Source organism: Cervus canadensis, chromosome 6 (assembly GCF_019320065.1).
Source record: "Cervus canadensis isolate Bull #8, Minnesota chromosome 6, ASM1932006v1, whole genome shotgun sequence".
In the NCBI taxonomy this organism is placed as follows: domain Eukaryota; kingdom Metazoa; phylum Chordata; class Mammalia; order Artiodactyla; family Cervidae; genus Cervus; species Cervus canadensis.
The window spans coordinates 12,361,898-12,382,640 of record NC_057391.1 but is presented as its reverse complement, the minus strand read 5'-3'; the positions used below and the strand labels follow the sequence as shown (position 1 = coordinate 12,382,640).

General features: G+C 44.8%; 1 protein-coding gene across 2 annotated transcripts in view; it reads right to left on the bottom strand.

The window, feature by feature from the left end:
* Window positions 1-20,743, bottom strand: part of MAP2K1 (mitogen-activated protein kinase kinase 1) — a 75,497-nt gene that overhangs the window by 10,957 nt on the left and 43,797 nt on the right. For both annotated transcript variants that reach the window (XM_043470867.1, XM_043470868.1), the window contains exons 4-5: window positions 17,062-17,139; window positions 16,449-16,500 (exon numbers count right to left, since the gene is read on the bottom strand). In XM_043470867.1, the coding sequence (XP_043326802.1) occupies window positions 16,449-16,500; window positions 17,062-17,139 (130 nt within the window). The remainder of the gene's footprint in view (window positions 1-16,448; window positions 16,501-17,061; window positions 17,140-20,743) is intronic.

Sequence of the window (20,743 nt, the reverse complement as noted above, 5' to 3'; positions counted from 1 at the left end):
ACCTAAAACATCCTCCTTTCCCACTTGCCCTCTCACTTCTTCACCTGGTAGAAGTCTGCTTCTTCTGAGGGCCTTTCCCAACATGGAATCCTGCCCTGCTCTGGAGCCCTGGGGGGTTTAGTCAGGCTTCTTCCCTCATCTTCCCCTGCAGCCGCCTCAAACGCTATTCATGTTACAGGCCCAGGTGGTCCCTCTCTACTTCCCGAGGCCTCTCCAGGCCTTGGGTTCTCTTTCCGACCCTCCAATATCAGGAGAGTGAAGCTGGAAGGAGCCCCAGCAAGTGATGGGCCGTGCTGCATTGCACAGGAAGTATCCACTAGCCTCTAAGCTCCCAGGCTGACAAGCTTCCCTAGGAAACCTATAAGATGCTAAGGTCTGAAACCCAGATCCTGCCCAGCCTCTGCAACAATGAAAAAGAATAAACCCTCTTCTTCATAAACAAATAAGAAGGTGTTATGAAAAAACTAAGTGGAAGAAAGAATTTTCTTTTCTGATATTTTCTGCACCAGAAATAACCACTGTTCAAAGCTTCTTGATTTTCCCCCCATGAGCACGTGACTTCAACTTGACTTCTGAGCATTTTCTACCCCTCTGTGGATTAAATAATTCACTTGTTTATTCTTTATAAACACTAATAAAGTGCCTGCACTGAGCTGTGAGTAAAAAGGACCAGTCCCTGTCCAGGCTGCCACCACCACAGGAGATGGAATTCAACAAATAAGAAGCCAGCCAAACATCACAACAGCTCTGGTTTATTGAACACCTACTATGCCAGGCCTTTTAAATACACTGTCATCTTTAACCCTCACAACCATGCTGTGAAGTAAGCATTATTAACCCCTCTGCATATTGCAGCCATGAAATTAAAAGACGCTTACTCCTTGGAAGGAAAGTTATGACCAACCTAGACAGCATATTGAAAAGCAGAGACATTACCTTGTCAACAAAGGTCCATCTAGTCAAGGCTATGGTTTTCCCAGTGGTCAGGTATGGATGTGAGAGTTGGACTATAAAGAAAGCTGAGGGCCGAAGAATTAATGCTTTTGAACTGTGGTGTTAGAGAAGACTCTTGAGAGTCCCTTCGACTGCAAACAGATCCAACCGGTCCATCCTAAAGGAAATCAGTCCTGAATATTCATTGGAAGGACTGATGCTAAAGCTGAAACTTCAATACTTTGGCCACCTGATGCGAAGAGCTGACTCATTGGAAAAGACGCTGATGCTGGGAAAGATTGACGGCAGGAGGAGAATGGGCCGACAGAGGATGAGATAGTTGGATGGCATCACCGATTCAATGGACATGGGTTTGGGTGAACGCCAGGAGTTGGTGATGGACAGGGAGGCCTGGCGTGCTGCGGTTCATGGGGTCACAGAAGAGTCAGACACGACTGAGCGACTGAACTGAACAGACAAGAAACACTGAGGCCCAGAGTCCAGGAGTTACCTGTCATGGGGGTAACCAATAAAACAAGCTTTATCTGGGAATAGGAGCTGACTTGGGGTAGGTTGACATCCTTAAAATTTGATTGTGAGAGATTATAATTCTGGGTTAGTGAGCAAGTGCTTCCTTCTCAGCTTCAGCTCACTACCCTCCTGAGCAAGTTTAACTGCAGGAGATGTGCTGACAGCGGGAACTAGAGCCTCCTGATTAACAAGTGAGTTCAGTGAGCCTTCGGAGCACGTGTGCCAGGTCCTAACCAGCAGCTATTTTTATCTCTCTGCTTTCAAGAGTTTTGCAAGCAAGTCCAGCAAACTGCATCTTAATTTTTACTTCCCTCCCATGATTCATTAGTTGTGAATTGCTTTCATTCTGTACCTTTGTGTGCCCCTCTGCAAATGCGGTGCTCATCCCTGACCCAAAAGGCACGCAAATGCTGACAATTAACACAAGATGTCGCATTAGGCCACGATGTGGTTTTCATCAGCACACGCCATTCTAAGAAATGGTCAGAATCTGAAATCAGGTAGTAACACCAGCCTCAGCAGAAAGTAAAGGGGTTAAACCAGGGAGAGAGGGAGAGAAGGGAGAGGGAGAGAAAGAAAAAGGGGGAAAGGGGATAGTCAAGGCGTGAGTTTATGGATCCTGGATCATTTTAAATGACCCCATAATAACATATGGCAGAGCAGCCCCATATTATAGATATGAAAATTAAGGTTCAAGTAGAAGCCCCTTGCTAAAGACCACAGAGTAACCTTCCCATTAAAAGAACCTGCCTTAGGGACTTCGCTGGCAGTCTAGTGGTTAAGACTCCATGCTTCCAATGCAGGGGGCGCAGGTTTGACCCCTGGTTGGGAAATTAACATCCCACATGCCACATGGTATGGCCAAAAAAAAAAAAACAAGAAAAACCTGCCTTAGAGCAGTATACTTTGCCTTCCAGACTAAGTGACTTCCAAAGACAAGCAAATATGCAATCTGTCACAAAGCCAATCAACCACCAGTGGACAGGAAAATAATGTTGGCTACTTGGACATTATCATCTGAACTTCAAGAAAGAAATCAGCTAAAAACCTGGTTTTACCTGCTGAAAGCTAATTTTGCTCAGCAGGAGGAAAAAAGGGCGGGGGTGGGGGGGAAGATGCCAAAAGGAAAGACACAGTTAGACTGGAAATCTGTTGGATTTTAAATGGGAAGTGGGAGAGAATTTCTAATAATATCACCATAGTTATGGGGACCCAAGCTGCACCCAAGTAAGGCATTACCCTTGATGCCTGGGTCACAGTCAGCAGGATTCACTCGTGAAGTCAAGGTCACTTACCAGTGATTCCTAGCTTAGCCTGAGACAGGCCCTGAAGGAAAACACCGAGGACAGCGTGTTTGCCAGGTAAGGACAAACCTAAGCTAAACGGAGCTGGCATTCCGAGCGTCATCTACTGAGAAGGACCCTCCCCCACCACATGCACTAACTCTGGGAAAACTGTGCCTCCCTGACTCCAGCCAGCTGCTTCGGATGGAGACTGACCATCAGACCTCTGTCCCCGGGCCATAGGGCAGGCCCTGATGCAGGCTGGGCCACCAACCTCCTGGTGACCCGGCAGGTCTGGGTAAGACCAGTATTAGTTCAGTTAGAGCGTTCTTCAGGATTTTCTGTCAGAGGCTGGGAAAAGCTCTTGCCTCTCTGATAATGAGACTAAAGCCAGAGGCAATGGTTCCCATGTGGTAGAGACAGCTGGCCTGAGAGAAAACAGCCAACTTTGGAAGAGAAACAAATAAGCGAGAATTAACAGGTTCCAGGACACCACCCCACCCCATCCCCAACCCCCACCTCCATGGATACCAAAATCTGCAGATGCTCAAGACCCTTATATAAAATGATGGAGTATTACACATTCTCTTGTACACTTTAAATCACTTCTAGATTACTTATAATACTTAATACAATGTAAATAGTTATAAACACAATGAAAATGCTATGTAAATCAAATTTTGCTTTTTGGAACTTTTCCCCAAATATTTTCCATCTGTAGGTTGGCTGAATCCAAGGATGCAGGTATAGAGAACCGACTGCATATCTTAACTGAAATATAACAGCTAATGGAATATGAGTCCCTAGACACAATCTTCCCTAAGGCCAGGCTACATTCTTACTCTTCCTGGGGTTTGGTTAGCTAAGCCAAACAAACAAACAACCTCTTTTACTGCTTGAGCTAACCTGTGTTTCCCAACAACCAAGAATCCTAACATCCACTGACTCTTACTATCAACTGGCATCAAAAATTACCGTAAGTAGGCATGTACTGCGGTGTGGAAATGGGAGCACCGGCTTTGGAGTCAGGCAGATCTGGATTTGAATCCTAGCTCTACCAGCACAGGCTGTGTGAGCCCGGCCAAAATCATGAGCCACCTGAGGTCGGGTTCCTTGGCTGTCAGGTGAGAGCAGTAATTCCTATTCGATGGCAGGTACTAAGGGCTCAATAAGTAAGAGGAACTACATATGAGAAACAGAATTTAGATTTCAATGGCTCTGAAGCTTGTTATTTGTCGTCTAAGTCTGAAGCTTGGGGGTGGGGAACAAAAGCTAACATTTGTTTGAGAAAAAAACACAAGCAGTATAAACAATCAGATCCTGTTCGGTCTGACTCCTACCTATGTCCCTACCCACCCCACCTCCCCAGCCACTGTCAGTGCCAAGAGGATCCTTGCTGTTCCCCAGGAGTCCCTGAATGTTTCTGTCTGAATCATTTGCTCTGCCTGGTCTCTTATCCAGATGCCTTCTGTATTTATATGATCTATCATCCTTCTAGTCTTGTTTGCTTGTTGGAGGCGAGGAAGGAGAAGGTGACCCAAAAGTGTCCTCTTGATTACCTCCCTTCCCTACAGGAGGGAGCGCCACAGACTATCTGCACCAGGTGAGTTCTGCTAGGACACTCAAGGAGTTGGCAGTGGGGCTAAGAGGGTCGGGCTGGGCCTGTGCTGTGTCTGAATAGATTTGATGCTTACTGGGGTGGAGGTGGGAGGAGCTGGGGTCAGGGTGGGAGGCCCCCCCTCCTGCCCCTGGACAAAGCAGCAGAGAAAGCCAAGCTGCAGAGCACGCAGGACAAGGCAGCCAAAAGCGGACAGAAGCTGCCCGGGATCCCACTTGTCTTCCACCCCTGTCCCGACCCTTCCTGAGCACTGGCGACATCTGGGCTGTTGCCAACGCTCAGGAAAGTCCCCCAGATCCTTGTCAGGAAGTCCTCTCTTCTGCTCACACTGACTCAGGTTGGTTTCTGTCACCTGTTTGTTTGTTTTTTAGGCTGACTGGCTGGCTGTGCTGGGTCTTCGCTGCTGTGCACGGGCGTTCTCTGGTTGTGGCGAGCAGGGGCTACTCTCCAGGCGCACTGCATCAGCTCCGCGCTGAGGCGGCTTCTGGTGCGGAGCGCAGGCTCCAGAGTGCGTGGCCTCCAGAGCCGTGGCACCCGGGCTCTAGAGCACAGGTCCGGCTGCTCCACAGACACGGGGTCCTCCTGGACCAGGGACTGAACCCGTCCCCCACACACTGGCAGGCAGATTCTCAACCACCGGACCACCAGGGAAGCCCAGTTTCTGTTACGTGCGGGAAAAACGTCCTACCTGAGAGGCCCCCACCTCCCCTGGGAAGCCTCCCCTGACCGCTGCGCCTACACGGCTCCCCTCCCTGAGGCGCTCCCATGTGTGTCACTTGCCGCGTTATGCTTCTGCCTCCTCCTTTCCAGTTTTTTCCTCTTAAAAATCCCAACATTCACAAAAATAGAGTATGATGCACCAACATCAACTTCAACAATTATCTACTCACTGCCAGCCTTGTTTCAACCAAAACTTTTTCTTGGTGGAAAAAGAAAATACCACCCTGTTTGTAATTAATTTGGTGCTATTAAGCCTAATGTTGGTTCCCGCCCTCTAGCTGAGAGTCTCCACTAGATTCTACATTGTCACTGTAGCGTTGGGCATGGTGAGCAAGGTGGGTTCCACCTTGCTAAGGTACTGGTTAATAAAAGCTACCCCTTCTCTGGTCACTAAACTTCCAAGTCAGACCAGCTCTCCTGGGCCCACAGACCTCCTCAGGAAGTCATCTGCTCCTGAGGAGAGTGGCAGGACCGTGGCCCTAGGCATCCCTTAGAAATCAGGCTTTATGACATGAGAAGGAGCAGGACACAGCTCTGCCGGGATCGCCTCTTGGCCTGGTCTTTCCTAAAGGGAACAGGCCCAGCCTTGGGGTCCCCTCCACTCCCTGCCTTAGGGAAGGCCCAGGGGCAAAGCTAGGGGCTTCCTTCCTGTGCCCACCCCACCCCCCTCCACCCACACCCGGCCTCTGCTCCCAGAGGCTTTCCAGGTCGTCTCTCCCACCCTGTGTCCTCCTCGCCCTTCACTCGATGACTACTGTGACTGAGACCCACCTTCTTTCCTCTAGAACCATGGTGCAGCTCCTCGCTGACCTCGCTCCCCTCCCCGTCACCTGAGCTGCAGCAGCCAGAGGCCTCTTCCTCCAAGGACAGCTCGCCTCACTTCCCTGTGCAGGAGCACCCCTAAGCTCCCCACTGCCTGGGATAAAAATCCAGTCCCTGCACATGGCGGGAAAGACCCTCCTCAACTAATTCTCACTTAACTCCCACCACCTACCACCAGGAATCCTTCATTCTAAATATTCTAAACGACTTGCTGTTTCCTGCAAGGACGTTATCTGTGTTTCCTGGCCGCTGTGTCATCATGATTCATGTGTTTCCCTACCTAGAATCCCTTGTGCTAACACTGCCACCTGCGTAACTTCTCCCCATGTTTCCAAGCTCAGCCCAAATACCACCTCCTCCACGATGCTTCCCTAAAGGGATCTGAGGAAGCACTTTCCTCCTCCAACGGCCCATCTGCCTCACTTGAGATGCTAAGAAACAAACTCGTCTGGAGACATAATCCATCGCTGTGGGTCTAGCACTGAGGTAATTCTAGAGAACGTGACTCACATTTCGAGCCAGAGACCACATGCTGGATTCCAGCTACTAATCAGCCACTGTGTTTCTTTCCATCTGCAAGGTGGGGTGGTCTAGACACAGTCCAAAGGGAGCAGTTCTTCCTGTAAGTTAACTGCCCCCTGAGGCTGTCCCACCTGGCAGGGGATGAGCCTGGCAAGCAGAGGAAGCTGAGGTACAGCCAGGGTGCCCCCCGGACACCATGGGCCGCCCACAGGTTGAGGCTCTGATGGCATCCCCCTGCCACACGTGGATGGGGACTGTGCTCAGGACACCGCGCTGTGCACAGCCGCAGGGCCACCCTCACGGGCCTCGGGGAAGCCTGGCAAGACGCTGGGAAAACTCTGGCAGGGAGGACAGCACCTTGCAGGGGTCACAGAAGCAGCCACTCAGAAACTCATTATACGTGAATCTGCCACCAACAGCTTGTAAAACAACAAACAAACTTGGGCCACTTAACATCTTGACTATCGGTGCCAACAGCAAGTCTGACTGAAGTGAGAGGAGGACTTCAGAGGCTGAAATCCCGAGGGCTATGAGAACCCTGTTCCTCCCGAGGCTGCTGCTGGGGTCCCTTGAGGTAACTTGGAGACTCTCCGCTGTCCCCAGGACTAGGATCCAAAAACACTCTCAGTCTCGTAGAATGCTGAAATCTCATCCTGACCCGAGAGCTCCGTTTCCACAGAATGCTTTAGGCAATAAGGAACTCTCTGGGAGGGGACTCTGAGCAGGAGGGCCCCCAGGTATAAGCGACTCTAATGCTCTGCAGAGAACCTCACAGCTCACTCCAATCACAGTCTGGCTGGGTGTTCCCTCAAAAATCTAAGCCCCAGCCACTGGGTATAAAGTTCAGGCAGGTTACATGCTGCTCCATCTGACAGAAGGAAGAGAAAACCCAGCTGAGGCTTAATTTAACTCTGTTATCAGCATTTATTGATCTTCATCGGCCAGCAACTCCAAGGCAGACAACATTACTCACGGGCTCCACTGTATGAACTCTGCATTGGTCTAAATCCTATCATCTTTCTTCAGGGTCTTAATCAGAACAAGATCTTGACAATGAGAGGGGGCTGAGCGGCTTGATGGGCTGGTGATGCAAATCATTGCTTTCAATGGCATGAAGCACAGCTATATCTGAGCTCCCCACCCCCCACACACACCCCTTAACTCATAGGCTAACCACTTGGGTCAGCTTTGGATGAACTGGACCTCTGACTTCCTGCCACCCTAAGTAGAAAGGCTACACAGAAGCCAGTGGCGTTAACTAACCCTTCTCAGAGCCCTAGGGTCTCCTCCCCACGTCATACACCTGTTTTCAATGAAGAACTTAACCATCTTACAGCTGACTTCCGTGCTTCAATTCTAAAGCTTCCTTGGCTAGGGGATTCTTCTTCCCCTTAACTCAGTGGTCAGGAAGCTTTTACTGTCAAAGGACCAGACAGCAAATATTTTAAGGCTTTGAGGGCCACACAATCTCTTTCACAAGCAACTATTCAGCTCTGCCATTACAATACAAAAGCAGCCACAGACAACACTTAAGCCGGGCTGTGTTCCAGTAAAATGTCTTCATGGACACTGAAATCTGAATTTCACACAATGATCACATGTCACAAAATTCTGAAAAACAAATCTTAGTTTGCAGGCCACACAAAAACAGGGAGCAGGCTGTGAGCTGCCAATCTGCCCACCCCTGCCTTCAATGCTTAATTATTCTTTTGATCCTGTGTTAGCAGTTTCTGTCTTGCTGACCCAATGCTTAATATTATTTACAGTGGAACAACTCTTTTCACCCTTTTTTTGCTTTCAGAATCTGTTCCTCCCATCTTCTAGTTACAGAACTCCTCTTTTTCATTTGGGATATGTTCCCCCACAACAGTGTGTGTTCCTGCTGGGGTGCCAATGAAGGGGCCCTATCTATCCTGCCCCAAGACACGTTCATGAGCTAGTCCCCTGGACACAAGTGGCTCAGGACTCGTGGGGCTCTCCAGGCAGAGCCAACCAGTGATTCATGCACTGACCTAGATGCTGAGGAGAGGAGGCAGTGCTTTCTCAGGGACATGGAGCACAAAGGACTAGAAGTGTTGGGCTATGAGGTCCCTGCTGCCCCCATGATGAGAACCTGACTGAAAAGGAAGCCCGACCACAGGAGGAGGAGGAAAGCCAAGCGACCACCAAAGTCCTGAGACTATCATTTCAGCTCCACACTCATCCCTGCCTTCAGACCTCCTGGTAACTCAAGCCAGTAAGTTCCCTCTTCTGATTAAATAATCTTGAGTTAGGTTTCTAATACAGTCAAAGAATCCCGACTAATTACATCACATCAGGTTCTATTTGACAGTTGGTGGTGGGGTGATTCATGCGCAAACCAATAGCACTGGCTGTGTTCCACCACCCATTGGAATCACTTACAGATATGTCTCTTCCCCCTGTTAGACTCTAAGCTCCCAGAGGACACAAGTCATTTACAAGCCAACTTTCTGCCCTCCTCAGTGATTCACCCAGTCCCTTGCATTTACAATACAAATTACTCTTCTTGGATGGCATAAGTGCCTACAAGGACAAGTAAACATGGAGGAATGTGTGAGTGCACCTATACAAGACTGTTACCCAAAGAGTTCAGAGAAAAGGTAGACTCCCAGAGGAACCACAGATCTAATCCCCACCTCCTGATCAACAACCCATAAACCACACACACCAGGCCAAATCACACAGACAGCTGCTCCCTTTGAACACACAGGGAAACAGAATACAATGTCTGCACAACACCCAGACAAATCACAGTGGGCCACTTCACTGTGGATGAAATCCAGACAGCTGGCCAGGACTTCAGACTCGGGGAATATCGGTTATACTTGTCCTATCTAAGAAGTCCCGTTCCACGATGGCAGAGACCAAGCACTTCAGGAATGAAGGTGAGTATCTGCTGATCTCTAGGTTCCCATCCAGAAACACAAGAAAGCCAGCCCCAGGCACACCCAGAGCAGCGCAGCTCAAGAGGTCCAGGACACACTCACCCACTCCGAGAAAGAAAACTGAAACTTTCAAGAGGCCACTACCTAGCTGCAAAAACAGGACCTAAGCAGTAGGTGAAAACAGTTGTTCACCCAAACACCATTACTATACTTCCTCTCACTTAAAAAGTAATTTGGAAGTGCTGGTATGCCTAACTTTGTATCACTGGCATATTCCCACCTCCTAAAAAAGAAGTCTGAATCAAAGTGATAAAATTTTTGCTTGCCTTCCTGAAGATTCTGTGAGAAATTATATTAGAAAAATCTTCCAGTCAATGTTTTAAAAAGCAAAAGTGCCCCCAGAACAACTTATGCTATAAGTTTCTTTTCTACATTTGTTTTTACTTAGAGTAAGGCACACCTAGAAATCACTTTCAACTTTAAAAACCTGTTGGGGACTTCCCTGGCAGTCCAGTGCTCAATGCTCTATGCTTTTACTGCCCAGGGAGAGGGTTCAATCCCTGGTCAGGGAACTAAGATCCCACATGCTGCGTGGTGTGGCCAAAAAAAAAAAAAAGAAGAAGAAATCCTGTCACCTTGGCACATGGATGTGCCAACCCGCACCCCACACTCAGTAGGCAGGGAGGGCCGCTTGATACCTGCATGATTGTTGGGGCAGTGTACGCTTCAGAGGCAGTGCCGGTGGGCCCGTCTTGGGGGTGACTGAGCCGGCAGCCCACCCCCGGTGAGGCCAAGACGGGCCCACTGGCCCATGGCAGCCACCCTGCGGGAGCCGCGGACTCAAGCCGCTGCTATTCTGCCTGAGTGACCCAGCCTCCCAGACCAGAGCAGTCCTTCCTGGTCCCTGCCCCAACACAGTCTGGCGATTCAGTTTTTTGAAGGCCTGTCTATACTTCTTTGGGGGCTTCCCAGGTGCACTAGTGGTAAAGCCAAAAATTTTCTTAAAAAGAAAAAAAATTACACCAGAGATTTAAAAAAAAAAAAGTAAAGCATTTTTTTTAATGTGAGGCAAATGTAAAGCCTTTTTATTCTTCCCCATTTTACCTCAAGGATAGAATGAGAAGAAACAGAGTTTAAATTTCAGTGCAGAATATGTGAAAGCAGAAGCGGAACTCACTGACCTTACTAGCAGTGAGAAAGCCTAAAGACAGAAGCAGGGAGACTCTCATTCTCACTCCAAGTCAGCTTCCAGCAACCATCCACTGGTCGTGCTTCTTGATAAGGAATCAAGTTGTGCAAGAGGAGGACCACTTCCAGGCCAGGCCTTACAGTGAATTCTTTCAGGAGTCTTTCTGGACAAGCCCCACAAACAGCATGAGTCTGAAAGGCAGAGCGGCCAGGCCTGGCTGCCCGCCCACACACTCTGCTCACCGGAGCAGAAGTCCTTCTAGTGACTGCTCCTTGTCGGCTGGGCAAGGAGTGAGCTCTCCGTGAAGACATCTGTCTGGAATCCCGCCTGGCTCACGAGGCAGCTCTCTATGCCAAAAAGCAATAAATGGTGGAGCCAGAATTGCTGGGAAAGTGAGGGCAGCACCGGGAGGAAGGGGAAAGCAAGCTGGTTATTCCAGGAACAAGCTGAAACCCTCGTCTCTTCGGAAGGGAAATAGAGTGAGTGCTCCTCCAACAACCCAGCATGGCACACGGAAGCCACGTGACAGAGAACACCGGGACTAGACTAACGACTGCACTAAAAACAGGAGATGTGGGCTCCGGGCCCAGCGTCACTTTCTGTCGTGCCCCTCTGAAGTTCACCCTCACTCGAGCCCCTGAGACCCTCAGGCAACCTGTGTTACCATGGATTAATTCTGACTGTTCTGGTAGAACCATGCAGTATGGACTCTTTTCTATAAGGCTCCTTTCACTCATCATAATGTTTGTGAGATTTGTCCAAGTTGTGCATATCAACAATTTGCTCGCTTTTATTGTTGAGCTGTCTTCCGTTGTTTGAATATATCAGAATTTGTTTACTTGCTCATCTGGTGATAAATATTTTGGTTGTTTCTAGTTTTATCTTTAATAAAGATGCTTATGAACATGTGTGGCCAAATCTCTGTACGAACAAACATTTTCATTTTTCTTAGGTCAATACTGAGAAATGAAGTAAATGGGTTGTATGATTTAACTTTTTTTAAAAAACTAGCAAACTGTTTCCAAAGTAATTGTCCCTTTCCCTGGCTGCGTTTAAGAATCTCTCTTTATATCTCTCTTGATAAAGAGACAGTTTTCAGCAACTTGACTATTTTTTTTTTTTTTTGCTTTTTTACAGCTTTATTGATATATAATTTTACCCTTTTTTAAAACAAAAATTACTTATTTATTTAGTTGTGGCATGTGGGATCTTCAGTTGTGGCATGTGGGATCTAGTTCCCTGACTGGGGATCAAACCTGGGCCCCCTGCATTGGGAGCATGAAGTTTTAGACACTGGACCAAAAGGGAAGTCCCAATTGGAATATAATTTTCATACAATAAACTCCATATATTGATAGTTAAAGTGTATGACTTCATGACTATATATATGACCATGCCCACAATCATGATTATAAAGACATCTATTACCACCCCCCCCCCAATTTCCTCACACTCCTTTGTAATTCTTCCCTTCCACCCCTTCCTTCATTCTCCAGGCAAGCACTGATGCGTATTTTGTATTAGTCTGCAATTTCTAGAATTATGTAATAGATTCACGCAGCATGTAACAAAGCTCTTTTTTATCTGACTCTTTCACTTAGCATCACTCTTTTAAGATTCTTCCATACTGCTGATCTTTTCTATGGTTTATTCTTTTTATGGCTAAGCAGTATACTATTGTATGGATATGCCACAATCTGTTTATGCATTCAACTGCTGATGGACATTTGGGTTGTCTCTACTTTTGGCTATTACAAATAAAACTACTATGAACATTCAGGTATAAGGGCCTTATTGAACCTATGCTTTCTTTTTTTCTTTAGGGAAAATCCTAGGAATGAAATGGTTGAATGTATCATAGATGCATGCTTAACATTTTAAAACACTGATAAACTGCACCGTTTCAGATTCCTATCAGCAGTGACTGAGAGTTCCAATTGCTCCACATCCTAAATAACATATATTTAGTCTCTATAGACATTCTAGTCAGTATGTAGCAGTAACTCATTGTGGCTGTAACTTACATTTCCTTCATGACTAATGATGTTGAATATCTTCTGATTTGCTTATTTGCCATTCACATATCTTCCTTCTTTTGTAAAGTGACTCTTCAAATCTTTTACCCATTTTTAAAATACTTATTTTATTTACTTATTTGGCTGTGCCAGGTCTTAGATGTGACATGGGGGATCCAGTTTCCTGACTAGGGATTGAACCTGGGAGTTTGCATTGAGAGTGCGGGGTCTTAGCCACTGGAACACCAGGGAAGACCTTACCCATTTTTTAAAAATTGCACCGTTTATCTTTTTATTAGGTTTTAAGAGGTCTTTAAATATTCTCAGTGAAGTCCTTTGATGAATATATATTTTGCCCGTATTTTCTCTTAGTTTGTGGCTTGCCTTTTCATTTTTGTCACAGCATCTTTTGAAAGATAAATGTTATTAATTTAGATGAAGCGCAATTTATTGATTTTTGCTTTACAGTCTGTGTTTTCTATGTCCCATTTTCTCTTATCCATCCGTTCATTCATTTTAGGCCATGGTGGGTCTTCGTTGCTGTGTGTGGGCTTTCTCTAACTGCGATGAGCACGGGCTGCTTTTTGCTGGGGTTCTCGGGCTTCTCACTGTGGTGGCTTCTCTTGCTCCGGAGCACAGGCCCTAGGTGCACGGGCTTCAGTACTTGCAGCACGAAGGCTCAGGACTTGTGGGGCATGGCTTCGTTTCCCAGTGGCTTGTGGGCTCTTCCCAGACCAGGGATTGAACTCGTGTGCCCTGCATTGGCAGATGAACTCTTAACCACTGGACAACCAGGAAAGCCCCTGTGTCCCATTTTAAAACTCTCTGCTAAAACAGAGGTCACTAAAAGTCTTCTGTTTCTTTTAGAAGTTTTAGACTTTTAACCCATACAGTTAGACCTGTGATCCATTGAGAGCTAATTATTGTATAGGGTGTGAGGAAACGATAGACGTTCATTTTTGTGCATATGGATATCCAATTGTTCAGCATCATTTGCTGAAAAAATTCTTCTTCCTCTATTGAACTACTTTGGAATCTGTCAAAACTCAACTGACTATATATGTGTGTGTCTTTTTCTGAACTCTTCATTCTGTCCTATTTGATCTATTATGCTTAGCTTCACACCAATACAAACACTGTACTGATTACTGTAGCTTTATAGTAAACCTTAAAGTCCAGTAGTCTTAGTCTCCCAACTATGTTTTACCTTTTTAAGGTTGTTTTGGCTATTTTAGGTCCTTTGCATTTACATTTAAATTTTAGATACAATTTATCAACTCTACAAAGGCTACTGGGATTTTTAATGGGATGTCTTTGAAACTACAGATCCATTAAAGCAAATCTGACATCTTAAGAATACTGACGGTAGTGGTTGCATAACAATGTGAATGTACTTAATATATCACTGAACTGTACATTTTATTTTTTTTATTCCACTTGAACTGTACATTTTGAGATGGTAAAAATGATCAATTTTATGTTATATATTTTACAATTTAAAATTTTAATTAAAAAAAAAAAACACCTATTCTAAAATTCAGAATGTGTTATAGTACATAGAGCTTCCCTGGTGGCTCAGATGGTAAAGAACCTGCCTGCAATGCAGAAAACCCAGGTTCAACCCCTGGGTCAGGAAGATCCCCTGGAGAAGGAAATGGCAACCCACTCCAGTATTCTTGCCTGGAGAATTCCATGGACAGAGAAGCCTGGCAGGCTACAGTCCATGGGGTCACTAAGGGTTGCACACGACTGAGTGACTAACACTGGGAATACAGAATGATTCGTAAGCTAGGCAGTAAATCCCACCAGTCCACTCCTCTCTTCCTCTGCCATCCCTTCCTAGACCTGTGCTAAGGCACGTTGTAGCTAAAGGGACATGACCAGAGAACTATGTTTTCCATTTGTCTTTCCTCTGGCTTCTTCATCTTTTCTAAAAAATAAACTTCATTAAGATATAAATGGCTTTATATACCACTAAGTGCTTCCCAGGTGGCACTAGTGGTAAGGAACTCGCCTGCTAATGCAGGAGACAGAAGAGATGTGGGTTTGATCCCTGGGTTGGGAAGATCCCCTGGAGGAGGAAATGGCAACCCACCCTAGTATTCTTGCCTGGAGAATCCCATGGAGAAAGAAACCGGGCAAGCTACAGTCCACAGGATCACAGTGTCAGACACAATTGAACAGACTTAGCACGCACACATATACTATAAAATGCAACCACTTTATCGGAAAGTTTAACTTTTGATAAATGCATATTCCCACATATCTACCACCGCAATCTAGATATAACACTCCATCACCCCTAGAGAGTTTCCTCAGGCCTCACTGATGTTAATCTCTCCATAAGCCCTCAGGCAACCACCGATCTACTTTCTGTCCCTAAAGACCTGTGTTTTTTTCTCTATAATTTTACGTACATAGAAATAGTCTGTACTATTTTGTGTCAGGCTTCTTCCATCTAACATTAAGTGTTTTTGATAGTCATCAAAACTACATGTGTCAGATTTCTCTGGTGGTACAGTGAAATAAGAAGATAAGATAAAAAGTAAGAATCTGCCTGCCAGTATAGGGGACATGCATTTGATCCCTGGTCCGGGAGGATTCCACATTCCTCGGGGCTGCTGAGCCTGTGTGCCACAACTCCTGAGCCCACAGGCCTACAGCCTGTGCTCCTCTGCAAGAGACGCCACCGCAGTGAGAGGCCCATGCACAGCAATGAAGAGCAGCCCTGCTCCCCATAACTAAAGGAAGTCCCCACACAGCAATGAAGACCTAGAGCGGGCAAAAATAAAGTTTTTAAAAACTATGTGTGTCAAGAGTCTGTTCTTTTTATTGCTGAATAACATTCTACTGTATGGATATACTGTAACTTGCTTATCTCTTGGTAGTTATTTCTACTATGACTATAGCTGTGTTAAATATTTGCATATGAGTCTATATACACATGTTTTCATTTATCTTAAATATCTAAGAATAGTACAGTTATATGATAAGTGTATGTATACTTTTATAAAACCCAGAGTTTCTTTTATAGTCAAACTCATATCCAGTCAGTCATGGCTTTGGGCCTATGCACAGTCTAGTCCAGTGGGCAGCCAAGGACACTGAGGGCTGGGTACCTAATTCCACACTGGGGATCTGGTCTGTGCATACTGGGGGACTATGGCTTTCAGAGTCTCAGGTAACAGGCATCAGCTCAGTTCAGTCGCTCAGTCGTGTCCAACTCTTTGTGACCCCATGGACTGCAGCACACCAGGCCTCCCTGTCCATCACCAACACCTGGAGCCTCCTCAAACTCATGTCCCTCGAGTCAGTGATGACATCCAACCCATCCAATCTTCTGTCATCCCCTTCTCCTCCCACCCTCAATCCTTCCCAGCATCAGGGTCTTTTCCAATGAGTCAGTTCTTAACATCAGGTGGCCAAAGTATTGGAGTTTTAGTTTCAGCATCAGTCCTTCCAATGAATATTCAGGACTGATTTCCTTCAGGATGGACTGGTTGGATCTCCTTGCAGTCCAAGCGACTCTCAAGAGTCTTCTCCAACACCACAGTTCAAAAGCATCAGTTCTTCGGCACTCAGCTTTCTTTATAGTTCAACTCTCCTATCCATACATGACTCCTGGAAAAATCACAGCTTTGACGAGATGGACTTTTTGTTGGCAAAGTAATGTCTCTGCTTTTTAATATGCTGGCATATGTATACTGGTATAATATGCAGGCATGCCACATAGCAAAAAGAGGGTGGTTCTTACTGCTCCACATCAAACTAAACAGTCAAAGAGTCGTAGTAAAAATAAAAAATACCAGCAAACGACTTTTATACCAAAACAAAACATAAAAGAGGATGCAACAACTTTTAGATTTCAGCTAAAATCCAAAACATCACAATTAGCAAATAATTTCTTACCTCTGTGCATAATCTTGTGCTTCTCCCTCAGATATGTCAGGCCTTTTATTACCTAGGTGAGAGGAAATGTAAAAAGACGGAAACTGAAATCCTGGTGTTTAGAAAATACTCAACCTTTCTATTTTAAAATTATCTGGAAAATACTTCATCTAACATCACAAATTTGCCTTCTTCCCTTATTTTTCTTCTCTCCTTTGTTTGACTTTTTGCATCTGTCTTATTAAGAAACCATCTTTTTACATAGTATATAGCAAACGATTTTTAAGCAAAATTGGTAATTGCAAGTTTAGATAATTTACATTTAAAAGAACACTTTGCCTGAATTCATTTTTTAATCTTCAATCTAAAAAGAGGCTTTCTGATGCCAAAATGAGAATTCCTTTGGATACCCCGTCCTATTTTTCAAGATAGATTTTAACATACAGAAAGTTACTTTGCTAGTTTTAGTGAAGGGGAGACGGTATTGTATCTAGAATCCAGATAAGAGAAAATTCTAGTGAAAAACCTAACTTTTCTTAGAAAACTTCCCTTTGTCAACTTCCCACCTTCCTCCTTGTCCCTTTCCTATTTATCAATGAGAGAACTTGGAAGAAAAGCTTCTCTATATACTCACAGCAATGCTAACTTTTCCTAAAATTTGTTCAGGAATTCTTCCAGCTTTCTTCAGAACTTGATCCAAGGAACCCCCATCCTAAGAACAAGAATATCAGAGTCCATTTAGTGACAGTGTTTCTAACTATTCTTTCAAGTGTTAAACTTCAGCAGCAAAATAAATCTCACACATGACAAATCTTTCCAGAAGGTACCCTTTGATGTGCCCCAGATATCAAATAAGATATGAATAAAACATTGTGGGAGCTAGCAAATGATTAATAACTCAAATCTTATGAATAACCATCCCATAAATTACTAACTTAGTGGTCAGAAATTACTAATTCAGTGGTTCACTCTACAGAAATGACAGAACAGAGTAGTGGCTAGGAGTGCTCTAGACGCAAACTATCCAAATTTGCATTCCCAACTCTGACACTGACTATCTAGTGGACACTGACCAAGTTACTCCACTTGTACAATGGGAATGATAATAATTATATAAGGCTACTATAATACGCATAGAACTATTGTAAGTATTAAACAAGCTCATACATCCAAAGCCCTTGGAACAATATTTGGCCCATAAGTTCTCAATAAATGTTTGCCATTCTGTCATCATTATGTAAGTCACAACTTGCATTTGGTATCATCCTAACAAATTATACTTCACAAAAATCCAAAGAAAAATATCATAGAAAGTAATTATTCATTCCACAAATCCTACAAAGCACCATGCGCTGTTTGAGGTTCTGTGGAGGAAAAAGATAGAAAAAAGACCTAGCTCTTGTCCTCAATAAATTTATAAACTAGTAGGAGAAATATACCACTCCACAATACACAATGAAACAGAATAAATGTATATAGTAAAAGTGCTGCACACACCCAGAGAAGGGAGAATTCTTACTTCACTCAGAAGATAGCATTTGAGCTGAAATCTTACTCAAAGAATGAGTATGATTTCCATACCTGTAAAAGGAGAGGAGCAAGAGGAGAAAAGAATAGGGTGGAAGAGTGGAATCCTAACCACTGGATCACCAGGGAACTCCCAAGAACAGGGTATTTCAACAAGATCATAAGCAGAGAAACATTAAATTGCTTAGTATTCCTGGGATGCAGCCAATTATCAGTCACAATATAAAATCACCCCAGAAGTAGAGATGATTCCTACAAACTCAGACTGACTTTCTAAACTATCCTGTCTACCCTGGGCAGCTACCATCATCAACTATCATCTATTAATCATCTCTGCGTAAGGCATAGGGATATGTGAGGAACTACAAATGAAAAAAACTGTAAGGACAGGAAATAATACCCTCTGGTTGGGAAGACAGAACACATTCATAAAGTGGCAAGGCACCTTAAACCCTCCTCTGCAACAGGGCAGGGAACAAACAGTTAAATGAAGAGAAAAGACATTACTACAGGTATTCAGAGGAGGAAGCGATCCCTGGACAAAGCGGCCAACAGAAGGGCTCACAGCAAGAGTGACACGGAACCTGAGCCTTTGAGGAGGGCGAGATCTGGGTAGGATAAGTAGAAAGACATTCCCACAGAGATCCTGCTTCCAATACCACCCAGCCTCTACATGCAGCCATGAAACAGAAGGTTGGAGAGCAATGCATGATGTAATAAACAAAGGAAGGGCACAGCATAATCTCATTTTTATAAAACTAAAGTGTGCATATACTCACACAAAACCAGAATATCAAAAATGTTACCAAAATGTTCCAGTCTATATAGTAAGATTATCAGGGATTTCTGTTGTGCGATAGTTTCTTCTCTGTGCTTTTCTATGACTTACACATTTTCTACAATAAATAAATGTTTTACTTTTTAAAAGTAAAAAAAAAAAAACTGACCTCATTTATGAAAGTGGAGAATTAAACCTATAAATCAATTAACAGATACTTACTGAGCATCCAGTTTGTGCAAAATCTGTTAGGAAGCTACAACACTGCTTTCTTTCTAAAGGAAGTGAGAAAATAAGTAAGACTCGTTCAGGGATACAGAGCTCTTGAAAAATGTTACCTAGGGACTTCCCTAGTGGTCTAGCGGTTAAGAATCTGCCTGCTAATGCAGGGGACATGGGTTCGATCCCTGGTCAGGGAACTAAGACACCACATGCTGCAGGGCAACTAAGCCTGAATATCACAACGACTAAAGCCCACATGCCCTACAGCCTATGTTCTGCAATAAGAGAAGCCACTGCAATGAGAAACCCACACACCATAACCAGAATGAGCCCATGCTTAGCAATGAAGACCCAGTGCAGCCAAAACTAAAAAGTAAGTAAATAAAAATCGTTTTTAAAAGTCACCTAAAATAATGCTAAACACAGATTATCAACTTAAAATTCTCTGCTTACAGAAAGGACAGTTTGGACCAATGACTTTCTATCACAGATCAACTATGGATCATGGATGTTAGTGAAAAAAGAAGACAGTATAGGTGTGCAGGTGTGTACTCACATGCATACTAACAGCCCTGAATACATCAGACTTCTCATCACAACAAACTCCCAAGCACAGCTACCTAACGATGGGCCAGACAACTGAGGAGCACAGGGGAGGATTTCAAAATTCAACCTAAAATTCAAATGTGCTATGAGATGGGAAGTATTAATCTAGAGCCCAAGAGAACCTCTCTGTAAACACACATTTTCCAAGAGCCCTCGGGACAGCACTACCCTGGCTGTGACCCAGGCGGGTGCCTGAGTCATCCTTTGAGCCTGGCTGCCTTCACAAAGCCACAGGCCCCTGGTGGCCAAATCAGGCCAGCACCACAGCCCAGGTAAACACACCCAAGTCAGCAGGCTCCAAGAAAGGCCACAGCACCTCTCAATTTCCCTTACTGACAGGCACAGGGACTCCAGTGCAGAAAGTTTCCGGCTATTTCTATTTTGCTTTCAACTGAATGTGATTTCAGACCCTTTGTTTGAACAACTTTGCCTAATTATTAGGGAAGACTGTATACCTGAAGCTAGGCAACAGAGCAACTCTGCCCAAATCTGTGATGCAAACAAGGCAGAAAAGACTCTCAGGTTCCACTGCCAGGTCAGAGGGCAGCCCAGTGAAGTACCGTGGTATAGAAAACATTTCTGATAACAAGGAAGAAATGCTGGCTCTGCTCCCTTTAGCCTACTTCTACGCTACAAGCAGAGTTACAGTGTGAGGAATGGGAGGAGCAGGACTTAAGAGGCATGAACCACAGTCAGGCTCACCCAGTGCTGCCTGCGACTCACCTCCCAACCTTTCAATTCTACTGCACAGTTGCCAAGGACCTGCCTTCGCTGACTAAAGCTGCTGAAAACTGGGCTTATTTTTAGAAGCTGATTATTAACTAAGTCAGTGGTGCTTTTGTGACGGTTTTCTATAGAGGAGACAAATGCTTTATGGAAAAAAAAAAAAAAAAGCTCAAAACATCAACCCTGAATTCCCAGCTCTCTGGTTGCCCGGCTACCCCTGAGCAGGAGTCTACTTCCCCAAAGATAAGAACATTCCTATTCTGATCAGGCAGCATCCAGGTACCCCTTGGGTCTCAAAATCCAGACTGGGCACTACAAACACAGCTTTTTTCTAGAAAAGGTCAGCCCCTAGCCAAGTACATTAAGATAGGGCTCAATGCACGCTGATAACAAATTTAAAGTGCATCCCAATAAACTATCTGAGCAATATGTAAGTGGACAGGTGTGATAAAAGCAA